Source organism: Pararge aegeria, chromosome 7 (genome assembly GCF_905163445.1).
Source record: "Pararge aegeria chromosome 7, ilParAegt1.1, whole genome shotgun sequence".
Classification (NCBI taxonomy): Eukaryota; Metazoa; Arthropoda; class Insecta; order Lepidoptera; family Nymphalidae; genus Pararge; species Pararge aegeria.
The window spans coordinates 703,506-717,243 of record NC_053186.1 but is presented as its reverse complement, the minus strand read 5'-3'; the positions used below and the strand labels follow the sequence as shown (position 1 = coordinate 717,243).

General features: G+C 37.4%; 1 protein-coding gene across 1 annotated transcript; it reads left to right on the top strand.

The window, feature by feature from the left end:
* Window positions 1–5,042: 5,042 nt before the first annotated feature.
* On the top strand, window positions 5,043–13,011 carry LOC120625330 (aldo-keto reductase AKR2E4-like). Its single transcript, XM_039892364.1, has 7 exons — window positions 5,043–5,105; window positions 6,175–6,270; window positions 7,711–7,893; window positions 8,417–8,533; window positions 8,775–8,942; window positions 10,040–10,240; window positions 11,227–13,011. The coding sequence occupies exons 1-7, from the start codon at window positions 5,067–5,069 to the stop codon at window positions 11,446–11,448; spliced, it is 1,026 nt and encodes a 341-aa protein (XP_039748298.1). The 5' UTR covers window positions 5,043–5,066; the 3' UTR covers window positions 11,449–13,011.
* The last annotated feature ends 727 nt before the right edge of the window (window positions 13,012–13,738 follow it).

Sequence of the window (13,738 nt, the reverse complement as noted above, 5' to 3'; positions counted from 1 at the left end):
TGGCATGTCTTTACTCAAAGGAAAAAAATTATTGATGCTCCGCTCCTATTGTTCGGAACCTGATATTATAGCCTTCCTCAATAAATGAAATATCCAACACTAAAATATTCTTCTCATTCAAACCGGTAGTTCCTAAGATAAACGCATTCAACCAAACAAACTCTTCAGCTTTGTAGTGGAAGTGGACAGTGGCTTGGGATTCAACGAAGCGAATGAAGGTTAATTTGCTATACTCACAATCAGGAGAATCTGTATGGTGTAATTTATAATTACTTCAATCTTTATACTCCACACATAATCTGTTTGATCTTCGGCAATGTACCCTGTAAGCACGTTTTGCTCCGACACCGGAGCATCCTCAGGAGATGTTGACTTTACATTGAATAATTGTTAAGTCAAACGGAGAAAAGATCATGCAATGGAATCGGTTGAAATAGTGTTGTATTGCTGAATAATTCTCTCTTGTTCCTCATTGCTGGGGGTCAGGACCCCTTCCACTTACTGACTTAGCCGGTTGGCGCAGTCCAAGGCCAAGGCCATTGGTTCGATTCCCACAACTCCCACAAACGAAAAATGTTTGTCAGTGTCTGGGTGTTTATCAGCATCTGTCTATTATGAGTATTTATGTGTATTATATTCATAAAAATATTCATCAGCTATCTTAGTACCCATGACAAGAGCTACGGTTATTTTGGGGCTAGATGGCAATGTGTGTATTGTCATAGTATATTTATATTTATTTATTTATTACTTGCAACCTTTTGGGCGATTTCGTGCCGCAATGACGGATCTCGGGTGGCAGCTAAATATCCCGAAACAAAAGGTGGTTTCCAGTGGCCACGTGGAATTAAATTCACTTCAAAGACTGATGCGGAAGGATCTGGGAGCCCGCCGTATTATTATTCTCCCAAGAAAACCCCACACTACTGAATAAGTCACGAAATGAATAAATAATCTAAGTAATCCGAAATGTTCCGGTTGCAGCCTTAATTTAGTAATGCTATCCTTTACCTACCTAGTTGATAAGTCTCTACCATTATATTTTGATATAAAGAATTTAATTAATACGATTGATTAAACAACGTATAAATGAAAACCGAAATAATACTTCACAGGCTTTAGAGTTACATTATGTACTGTCTGTGAGACTTATCTGTGAAACCGAAAACCCAATAGTTTTGGAGTAAAACACTGCCATAGTTTTTACTGAAAGCAATCAGATGCAGCCCTAACATCATATGCAAAATTAAAATCATGTGACTCCTGTCACTTTATTGGGTGCGCGTCGGCTATCTCCAACAGGGTTGTCATAAATAAACATTTAGAATGTTTTGAATTAGTTTGTATCGAAAAATAAACATGCTTCTTTTGGTTTAATATTTTTACAGGGTGATGCCTAATGAAATATACTTATGCACCCTTCAATATTATTTCGTAATTCCGTTACACGTTGTATATTACTTACTTCAGGCATGCTTAAGTTAAATGCTTAGGCGGAGGTCTAGTCTCACAGAAAACCATTTCTACTCACACTCTCATTATCGCCATTATATCAAACCACTAGTTGTACCCTGCCACGCTTCGCTGTGGCAGATTTTTATGGAATGGTTGAGAAATGACAAACTGAACTGAATACATTTCATATGTCAGCGAGTGTTTTTCTCGCTTTCGGCACATGGCGTGGTCACTGGTACATCAATCGTTAAAAAAACTGTAGTTTCGCGGTCGCGGATATGTGACTGATGCAAAAAATAGATAAAAACAATTCTTATCAAGATTCAAGATCTGTGCAGAACTTTTTGAGTTTTTGAAGCGTACACAAACCGACATAACATTTTTATATATCTATATATATTATTGGCCCACTACAGGGCTTTTGCCATTAGGGACATGTAGAACTGTCAGGCAAGCGATATTTTAAACTGATTTAGAGCGTGCTGGGATGCAAACTTGTCCCCCCAAAGGTCAAGCAGAAATCATTATCCACTGGGCTATCACCGCACCGACTCAGTCCAAATAAAAAATCTCGGAGAGAGGCATACCTACTTGTTGCGGAGATTATATTAAGGACTTGTAATTTTACTGATTCGACCCTGCCACTTGACATTGGTCATTAAACGATAAATCAACTGTTTTATCAAACCCATAACTCGAGTGTATTCTAAACAATAAAAATATTTTTTTATCTGTTCGCATGGGTGCCATTAAGATTATAGTAATCTTTATGGCACCCATGTAGAGAAACTTGGCCGCTTCTGGTTCAGTGGTGAGTAATCCGACCTCCCCGGGTTCAATTCCCAACAAGACCCGGGGCCAATTTACCTCAAATTATTCCCAGTCGAGCGGTGATAGCCCCATAGTTTGGCTTTCGTTTCGGGGGGACCGAAAACGATCCCCGGCATGCTCCACTAAGATTTTGGAGTAATGTGTGTTTTTTATTTAAATATTACGCGGGAAATGACAGGTCTCTACTACCCTTTTTTTATTAATGGCAGGCCAGCGCTTCCCGACAATCATGCCTGGTAAAGAGCAATGATGAGGTCTACATTGGAGCACGCTTGCCTAGACAAAGCCTCTCTCCCTCTTACCTTGAAGGTACTCAAGTTAAACGTGACGCGTGATGTAAAAGTTTTTTTTTTGATTAAATAAAGATATTCTTGCGAGTTTTCCATAATATACTGGCTTCCACTGTGGCTACTTACCATTCTAGCGACAAAGTTGGGCCGCCGAGCGATTGAGCGTTCCGATACGTTGCTAATAAACCTATTATGGGTTTCATATAACTGCCATTACCCCGACAGGTTAGCCCGTTACCAACTTAGACAGCAATACCACCCACATACCTACGATACCCAGATTGACGGAATTGTGATAAATATGTAACCCGCCATTTTGAGGTCCCGTGGCCCGTCCATCTTGGACCGATTATCATTAAAAATAATTCAACACAAAATCGAAATCGGTTCACTTGTTCGGGAGGTACGATGCCACACTCAGACACGTAAAATTTATAACCAGGAGGCTATAATTTTGACGTGTCTGTGTCTTGCCTTGGTGTCGGTCAAAAATTTAAAAAAGATATTACTTTTTCAATTAAATAAATAATAAATAAATATACTACGAGTAATGTAAGCGTGGCTTTGTAATGAATACTATCTACATAAATACAAATATACACCCAGTCACTGAAAAACATTCGTGGTCGTCACACAAACATGTTCCAGTTGTGGGAATCGAACCCACGGCCTTGGACTCAGAAAGCAGGGTCGCTGCCCACTGCGCCAGTCGGCTGTCAAAATCTATGTTAACCGTTCAAAGACAATCGGTGAATTTATTGGGAACGAATTGGTGTCATAAAACAAGGAGCGGTATTTGATGTATTTATACCAAGAAACAAGATGCTTTCGCGGCTAAAAACCCAGTAGGTATTTGGATAGTAAACTGATACGCCTGAGTAAATACTGTGTAATTGTTAATCCATGTCCCACACTAACAAACAAAACTGAAGTGTTTGTTTGCAATAAACTGTCATTTCAATGTTATTCGCACATTCATTTATTCGATTACTTGGTAGAAATTTTATAGTAAGAAACACTTAGACTTAATTGCCGCCCTGTGCCTGTAATTACACCGGCGACAACACTCTTCAGACCGGAACACAGCAATGCTGCTTAGCCGCAGAAATAAGCATGGCGGCATTACCTACTTCCGCGGACGAGCTCTGTCACAGAAAGCAACTGCCTACTAACAAAAAATGTTGGGCTTTTCTGACAAGGAGTTCTTGACGTTGGAGTTAGGAAACTGGCATTGTGCCGTGCTCCAGGGAGCATGAGAGCATTCCCGGTTGTCATTACTAACAGTCTTGGTGGGACTTAACTCAGAATCCCGTACTCCGCTGTGAGAGAGAGAGTGAGAGAGAAAGGAGACCTGTTCCGGCGGATAAAGATCTCGAAATTGTGCTTGAACTCATAACGAGACTAACGGAAATATATATATAAAAAACTAAGCGTGTAGATAAGTAAGTGAAACTTCATATGTGTACTTGATAAGTAAGTGATTTAAATAAAAGTTAGTGTCTCTTCACACCTATCACTGTCAGGGCTGATTTGATATGTTAACATCACCGTTAGCCAAAGCCAATACTTTGCACAGTAACTAAGCCCTTCTGAATTACCAAATAAAGCATTTAACGTGACTGTATTAGCGTACATTTTAATCCTAAAAACAATGTATTAATCATTGTTGATATAGCTTCTTTTTTATCAATAAGCGTGGTGTAGTGTTGGGGTATGTACGCAGGTTTTTTTGCCACGTGCTGACATTTGAAAGGTGCTGTCAGATGAAGTCAATTTACTATTCTAAACAAAGCTACATTTATAATTATTGCTAATCAACTCAACACAAACTGCTTATTAAGTAGTATTGTAACTATTTATTTGATGTAGAAAATTTATATAATCATTAACGAATAATTTTTGCACGCCAATCTTGGCAGGATATGTGATACTTATAAAATTTAATTAACACCTATGTAAACATGTTGCATGTACCATATTCAAGCAAAATTAAAAAATTGATGGATTGATTGATATGATTTCATTGTTTGTTAAACCAAACAAATGTTACTGTCGCGCCTGTATGTAAATCCAAACTTATCGTCAGCCGACTGACTGGAAGAATAACCCAAAGAGGATTTTTCTAACTTTCTGTCTATCTGTCTTCGGAACAGCTGAACCAATATTGGTTACCCCTAAAGAGGTGCATTCGGGGTTGGAAGATTTTAGCGAAGTGTTACGTTCTACACAATAAAATCTGAAATATTAAATTAAGAACACTCATGAGAGGTACGAGGACATAATCGCTGAAAACTGGTAGTTAATCTACAATCACTTTTTACAGGCGACGACAAACTTTATGTGGCCCTGACGTGCGGAGCCTTAATGGACAGTGCCCTGACCTGATATGTCTGGATGTACACTTCAAGTGATATCAAGAATTTATTATTATTTGTAACAGTGCTTGAATTAAAGCTCGCACATTCAGTTTTATTGACATCGGGATAGAGTATGGACGTGGCTACAAACTGCTTATTACTTTTTACACTGGTGAGTATTTTTTGCTTTTCAGCGGTACGTTTTTCCCAACCTTTTATATTTTACTTTCGAAAATATTTACCAGTTACTGCAAAATTTTATTTTAGAATGGATATGTAAATAAAATCAAATTTCGAGGTATGCATCCTAAAATTAAATCTCAACAAATGATTTTTTAATCTATTCTAATAAAGATTATACTGCTAATACAAATGCAAAACTTGTTAATTTAATTGTAACTGAATTTTACTTAAACCACCGAACCTATTTATCTTAATTCTCGACTAAATTTTATATTTCTTACAAATATATTCTTACATTTATTCTCTCTCACTCTTAAGGTGGTCTAAATGTTTGCCTAAAATTGAGATGTTTTAAGATCCTAGCTTAACCGAACAATATTAAAGTAGTTTAGATAAGATCATAGGTTACGGCTCAAACAAAGCGACACCTACCTTTGTTTTTAGCTCAGTGATTATAATTTGAATAATAAAACAAAAAAAGTAATAATGCTAATAACGATTTCAGTTTCAGAACGGTTTCAGTTTTTATTAAATACCTTATGTAATTGACGAGTTGTAATCACATTGACACGTATATGTGTGTGCGTGTGTGATTTATTATTTTGATACACTTCACGAGCATAGTAACGTTAAATTTGAACGTAAATTTAATGCTGATGTTATTATTGTGACTAATTCGGAAAAAAGTTCTAAGTGTCGGGGAAAAATTTTTCATCACCTTTTTTTTTATTATGATAATACACATATCGCCATCTAGCCCCATCAGTGTTATGGGTACTTAATTAACTGATGAATATTATACAAATAGACACCCAGACACTGAAAATCATTCACGTTTACCACACAAACATTTTCCAGTAATGGGAATTGAACCCACAGTCTTGACTTTAACAGCAGGGTCGCTGCCCACCGCGCCAATCTTATAGAGGAATAAATAACAATTTAAAGTACCTGCCGATAAAATTTGTATGAAGAATGTGGCTTAATCATAACGAAGTTCAATAAAAAATCTCAAAGGTTCAGTGTGACGTTTTGATATATATAATTTGAGTTTTCAGATGAATTTATGTTTCGCGAATGTGCCAAAATACCAACTGAACGATGGAAGGAGAATACCATCTTTAGCTTTGGGAACCTACCTTGGGTATGATAAGGTAAAAGATACCTACTTAGTTAGTGTCAATAAACGAATAAAGAAAAAAAACAAACAATTTAAATAACAGACACACTGAAAGGTTACTGTTATATATACAGTTTTGTAGTAATTGACACACCAGGCAGATGGCTCAGATGGAGAGAAAAACCATCGGCTATAAATGGAGCGACCCTTCGCAGGGCATGCAAGGAAGACGTCCTGCAAACCCATCAACCCGAGCCTCATGTGCTGTAATTACACCTGCAACCACGCCCTTCAGACCGGAACACAGCATTGCAACAAAGCTTTACGGCAGGTTGTACTTCACCGGACGAGATCTGTCACATACAGCTCTACTACCTTTTGAAGTTATACTTACTTCTTTTGGCGCGTTGGGGAAATATTATGAGAGTATTTTTTTTACAATGCGCGTGCACCCCGTCACAAAAAACGGACACCCCGAAGTTAGCTATAGCCATTCTACGTATGTTTGCGTGAAAACTAACAACTATATTCTCGATATGTACTTATTTATTTTTGATATTTAATTAAACTTTATTTAACTAGATAATAATGCGTTATAATTAAACTTTCAATGTATTAAACACCTTTTTTCTATTGTTAGTGTAGTTTTTTCTACAAACGTAGAATATTGCGATAGATTATTTTTTTTAAATGATTTTATATTGTTAGCCAAAGAAGTATAACTTCTGACGCGTGTACATAAGTACACACACGTTTTTTCAATTTTTTATTAACGATACCGGCCAGCAGGCCTTGACGACAGTCATGCCTCTTGGAAAGCAATGACGAGGTCTGGGTTGGAGCCCGCTTGCCTAGAAAAAGCTTATTCACTCTTGCTGAAGGTACTAAAGTTATACGCGGCAGGAAACACAGTTGCTGGGAGGGCGTTCCACATTCTAGCGGTACGTATCACAAACGTGAATGATAACGTTTCGTACGTGTTTATGGAATATCAACCATATAAGGATGCCACCGCTCACGGTGTCTCGCAGTTCTTTCGTAAAACATGGACAGAGGAACAAGTTCCAGAAGTTCCTGAGCACACTCACCGAAGCATATCCGGTATCCGGTAAACTAAAAAACACGCTTGGTATAAAAAAGCAAACAAATTTCTACCTTCTCGTTTAGTTCATTTATAAAAACTTGTTTTTTTAAACTATTATTTTTGAAGAGGGTCAAAATCAAGTCTCAAAGTCAAAGTCAATGTCAAATATTTTTTTATTCAAATAAGCACATAGATGGGACTTTTGATGCGTTGATTATATACAAAATGTGTCTAAAAGAGTCGGTAAAAATCATACAAACAAACATATAGGTAAAGCTAATAAAAAGCGCGTAGAAACCGATAAACAGACAACATTGCGTCGGTGCTGTAAACTAAGAGTAAGAAGTTTCTACTTTACCTAATATTCAAATTCAAATTATGGATTTACAGAATGGAGCGGTGATACCTCAGAATAACCTCGTCAGAGATGTTATCCTGCAAGCTATAGATGTGGGATATCGACATTTCGACACTGCGACGATTTACAACACCGAGGAGGAAATAGGGCAAGCGGTGCGGATCAAGGTTGCAGAAGGGGCAGTTAAACGGGAGGACATATTTATTACTACCAAGGTAAGTAGCAAGTATTTTTGAAAAGAAATTTATCTTGTAACGCCAAAGAAGTATAACTTCTAACGCGTGTACATAAGTATACCACGTTATTTGAAGTTACACTTCTTTTGGCAAGTAAGGAAAAAATTATGAGAGTAAATTTTTTAAATGCGCCCGCACACCGTCACAAAAAACAGACACCCTGAAGTTAGCTATAAGGTTTGACGGTGTACCTTTCGGTGTTGTCAAAGTCTGCGGGCTCATACCGGTGATTTAATTGATTCAATTGTACAAAAATCTCAAATTTTAATGTTGAGTGACTTGAACTTGGTTGTCCTATAATGAGATAATGCGTTATAATAAAAATTTCAATTTATTAAATACATTTTTTCCATTGTTAGTGTCGTTTTTTCTACAAACGCAGAATAAGACGAAAGATAAAATTATGAAAAGATTCTTATCTTGTTACGCCAAAGAAGTATAACTTCTTACGCGTGTACGCACACTTTTTCACGCTTTTTTTTATATGTACCTTCTGTTTTAGTTATGGAACACTCATCATAGACGGGAAGACGTTTTAAAAGCTCTGAGGGAATCTCTAAGCAAGTTTGAACTAAACTATATTGACCTCTACCTCATGCATTGGCCTATTGGACTTAGTGTAAGTTAACTACAAGTAAGAGTACTTAATGCTACGACTGCCACCAAAATACCCTCTCACTGATCCTGGGCGCCCGCATATATTTATTTCCTCTTCCTTTGCGACCTCGTGCCTCTTCACAACAACATCGCTAATCTAGCTTCCCTTTCGGAGGAGACCGAGATCCATTCCGGGCACATAAAGACTATCGCTTAGTAGCGATCTCTGCCGGGCAACATATACGATTCTTTGTACATTTCAGGAAGACTACTCATACTCAGATGTGGACTACCTGGAGACCTGGCGAGGGTTGGAAGACGCTCAGAAACTGGGCCTGGTGAAGTCCATAGGCGTCTCCAACTTTAATAAGCAGCAGCTTGAGAGACTTATTAAGGAGGGCCGTGTTAAACCAGCTGTATTACAAATTGAGGTATTCACCTTGCACTTAATATTTACGTGATCAAATCAGAATGTGATTCATGAAAGAACTAGACTGAAGGGCATTTATTATTCGACATTACAGGATTTTAATGTGTTTAAAATCCATGTGCCTATGTAGGTATTTATAGATGTTCCACTTTTTTTAAGCCAATATTGGGCCGATTTTAATAATTTGGGTGTCATTGTTTCAGCAGCCCGAGTGCCTATATGACATCACAATAAATTCAATATAGCGAATATGACTGTCGGATTTCAGTTTTAAACATTTTATTACTTTACTACAAGTTTGCCCATGAGAAATGACACTGTCACCTGGTGTAATGTGATGATGGTTCAGTCTAAGATTTGTTCCTTCGCGAAATCGCACCGGAACGCTACATCACTTGACGGCGCGTCTTACCCTGTAGGGTGGTATTTAGCCATGACCCTCCCACTAGGCAAGACTTTACGCATAATTTCGAATTTTTAATCGTAAGAACGCTTAGGATAAAAAAATCTATTAGGAGTTTGGCTTAGGTTAGCTTAGTTCTGTAACTAACATACGCCTATTAGTTAGCCCGCCATCTTAGATAGTTGCATACAACAGGTTAGCCTGCTATCATCTTAGACTGCATTTTCGCTTACCAACGGCTAAGATAATCAAGGGGATCATCCCTTTATCATCGGTTAAGGAATAATTTGTAAAGAAAAAAAAATCCTGTGTAATTTATTTACACACGGAAGATGTGTAACTTCTGGAAAGTAACTTACGAGAGATTGAGGTGGATGTAGAGTATCAGAATTATTAGGATAAATGTAAGGTTTATTATTTAGTTTCTATGGTAACTAGAATAGGTATAAAAATGTATAATGTTTTCTATCTCACTCTGTCCCATACATATATGTGTTTGTTTCTTTATCTAGATATTATTCGATTTCCTTGTAACTTAAATAGGAAACAAAATGTGTAATGTATTCTATCCCTTGGCCGGCTGAAACCACAACGATTCTAAAGAAGTTTCACATCAAAAAGAGACTCGTAAAAAGCATAATAATTAATGATTACCTTAAATTTCTTGAAATTTTACCAAGGTTACCTCCTTCCAGATTCATCCTCAGATCATCCAGACAGAGCTGGTGAGCTACGCACAGTCTCAAGGCGTCGTGGTCATGGGCTACAGCCCCTTCGGCTCGCTGGTGATGAGATACGGCATCGACTTCCCCGGGCCCAAGATCGATAACCCCACCCTGCTGGAAATAGCGACGAAATACTCCAAGACTACCCCACAAGTCGTTCTCAGATGGCTCGTAAGTTTTACATACATGGACTATTCTAGAAAACCTTTTTTGACTGTCCATTATATATTTTAGATCAGCTGTCGCCCGCGTTCGTCGACCGCGTTTATAACGGTTTTTTAGAAATCCCGTAGGAAGCGTTCAACGTCCTGGAATAAAAAGTAGTTTATGCTAATCTCCGTCTTTTCACCTCATTCTTTGATTTGACGTCGAATATTGCTAGTTTCGAAGCCGGGACGTTAATGTTTGAGTAGTTTTCCCGGCCTTCACCATCAGTTCCTTTAATGTGACGAGCATAAATTGCTTACCTGCCATATACAATCATTAAAACTATACCTAAATTCGATATTCGATTCGATAACTAAATTCGTCTACTTAAAACTAAACCTACGTTTAAAGCTCCGTTTAAACGCTTATTGATGTTGATGAAGGACAGGCAGCTCGCTTCCGCGGTTAGAAACTATCATTACAGATCCTCGGGTCCACTACAGGGACAACTTGGACCGAGAAGGCAAGGTTAAGGCAAGTTGAACAATAGCGGTTGGCAGACTCCACACGCCTTTTGAGAACGCTATAAGAAACTCCCAGGCATGCAGGTTTCCTCACGCTTGTTAAGAACAATAAGCGGTGCATATCGCAGATCGAATTCAGTCCCGTCGTTATCATCAGGGCACGGGTCTGCCCCCACAATGAAAATGGGATAATGCCGTAGACCACCACGCTGGCTCAATGCGGATTGGTGGACTCCTCACAGCTTTGAAAACGTTATGTAGAACTCTCAGAGATGCAGGTTTCCTCACGATGTTTTCCTTCACCGTTGAAGCAAGTGATATTTGAATTTTTTGAAACGCACATAACTTGCAAAAGTTGGCGATGCGGGGTAGGGATTCGGCCCCCTGAAAGTGAAGTCGAGCTCCTACCCACTGATCTATCACCGCTTCATATGGTCTATCACTCGATCCCAACCAATCTTAAATGCAATTTCACTAATTTTACAGGTGGATAGAAACATCATACCGATACCAAAGACAGTGAAGTACTCGCGTCTAAAAGAAAACATAAATATTTTCGACTTCGAGTTGACCAAAGAGGAAATACAGAAGATAAACGAATTTGACGACGAAACTAGATACACCATACCTTCCTTCTGGCAATCTCACCGTTATTACCCTTTCGAGAAAGTTGATAATCCCATACCTAATCCGTTTAGTAGGTCATAAAAGAATAAATCTTTTCAAAAAACCTTGATTGATATCATAGATGTCGCAATCCATTGGACAAAAAACCTACTTGTATAACCAAAATTATTCATTTAAGTATGTCTCCGACCAAGAAGCTTCTGTTGTAGATTTATAACTTTCTAATAAATTAAAAAAGATGATTGTAGATGAAGTACATTAAATGTTTACAACTTATTGCTATTGTGTAGGTAGAATATGGTAGGTAGGTACTTACTTTATTTTGAAACCGGGCAACGATCGGTAATATAAATACGTGTAGAATTAGATATTATCTATATGTGTAGTAAAATAGCTTTGTTTACAATTTATTCTTTATTAAATAGGCATACCATTGTATTCTTTCACAGTGATTAAAACTCTACTCATTTAGAAAAAAATCTCACATGTGGACCATATACATATTTTAGAGTTAGTAATAGAAAAATATCAAGAGCGGCGTAGACCTCTCTACATTGCATTTATTGACAACCAAAGAGCCTTCAATACTGTCTCGCACGAATGTATATGGGAAACAATAAAACCACAAAATGTAGAGATCCAAACGATACAAAAACATATATATGAAAACAGCACTAGTCGAGTAAAGCTAGAATCCATTGGACCAAGCTTTCCAGAGAGTAGAGGAGCTAGACAAAGAACCATATCTCTCCAACAAAGTTTATTGCAAAACTAAAATCCAACATAAGTAAGCTAGATTGGAAAAAAACAAGGCTTGTACATCTAAGGAAAATATTTGAACCACTGAGTTTGAGTTTGCAGACGACCGACGTAGGTTTGCTATCAGAAACGAGCAACCAATTTCAAAATATGATAGAAATTTAACAAAAACATAAGCCATGACTAACGATATAAAACCAGCTGTAAAAATTGGAAATGATGAATTAGAATATGTCGATCAGTATATTTACTTTGGTAAACAAATTGAATTCAACAGATACAGAAACGATCAAGAAATTGAGAAAAGAGTAAAAAATACGTGGAGCAGGTATTGGAGTAACGAAGAGATATTTAAGAGTTATGGATTCATATCTTATTCCATGCCTGAGATACGGAAATTTCAAAAAAAACAATATCAATACATGTCAAAGAGAAATGGAACTGAGCATGCTAAATATTAAAAAGCTACATAAGATAAGACACACAAATTTAAGATCAGAGATGAAAGCAATCGATGCACTACGTCAAGTAAGACAACTGGAAATTGGTGGATCACGCGGCGTGCCTAAAAGATTACAGGTGGATCAAAACAGTAACCACGTGTAGTGGTCCACCAGGCAAGCCCTACAGAGGCAGACCATGCACTCGATGGTACGATTATATGAAGAAAATCGGGGGTCCACAATGGATCAAATTACACCAGGATAGAAAAAGATGGCAAGCCTTGGAGGAGGCCTTCACCGGAGAGAGTTCCTGGAATCCTGATACATAATTATAGTTATTATAGACCTAAGCAGTAGGTACATAGTTAATTGTAGTTGTGAAAGTTAAGTTAAGAAAACTTATAAGGCTTAAATAAATAAAAAATAAATTTACTTTTAGACTGGCTGCAATATAGCTAATTATTAGTAAAGATAACTTTTTTATTCACCTACCTATTCCTATAACTCCATCAATTTAAATTAAGTGAAGGACCTAAGCATAAAAATGTGAAAATACTTTATAATCTAAACTATGTGTGTGCGATAATTATGTGTTAGATCGCTGTTGATCCATGTTTTTATTTTAACCATAGTTTTACAGTAGGTCTGAATTCTTTTTAATATTGTATTTTAGTATTGTAATACCACAGAAGTCTGATCGCATTGATTATAAAAAACCAACCTAGTAAATAATTCTGAACTGCGGCTTGACCCAAAAGCCGAACACGAGAAATGCATGTCGATTTCTAGTTTAATTGAATGCTTCTAAACGATGTTTGAACCGCGCGGGCAGAATGAGTTTGTAAAGAATAGCGTTTCAACTTCTTTAGCCCATTAAAAACATTTAAACCTCGCGCTTCCAACTGCTTGCCATAAAGCTGAGCCTTGAAGCACTGTGCCAATTAGACTGTCTGTGTCAGTTGTCACAGTCATTGCCAGTCAGCCGTTCTGAAACAGAACTTAAATAGTAAATTAAAAATATAACATGAATATCATCATCATTCCCATCATATGAAAATATTTATTTACTATAAATGCTTATATAGGTGATACAATGGATGGTAGATCATTTTGTTTCCTTGATTAAGTTTTTGTATAGAAACGTCAAACTTAAGGGTGACTGTCGCCTG

Bases quoted from the DNA above. Each gene is read 5' to 3' on its own strand.
- LOC120625330 (XM_039892364.1), top strand. From the start codon at position 5,067: ATGGACGTGGCTACAAACTGCTTATTACTTTTTACACTG. The intron at 5,106-6,174 runs GTGAGTATTTTT...TTGAGTTTTCAG, and splicing joins GCTTATTACTTTTTACACTG to ATGAATTTATGTTTCGCGAA. The intron at 10,241-11,226 runs GTAAGTTTTACA...CTAATTTTACAG, and splicing joins AAGTCGTTCTCAGATGGCTC to GTGGATAGAAACATCATACC.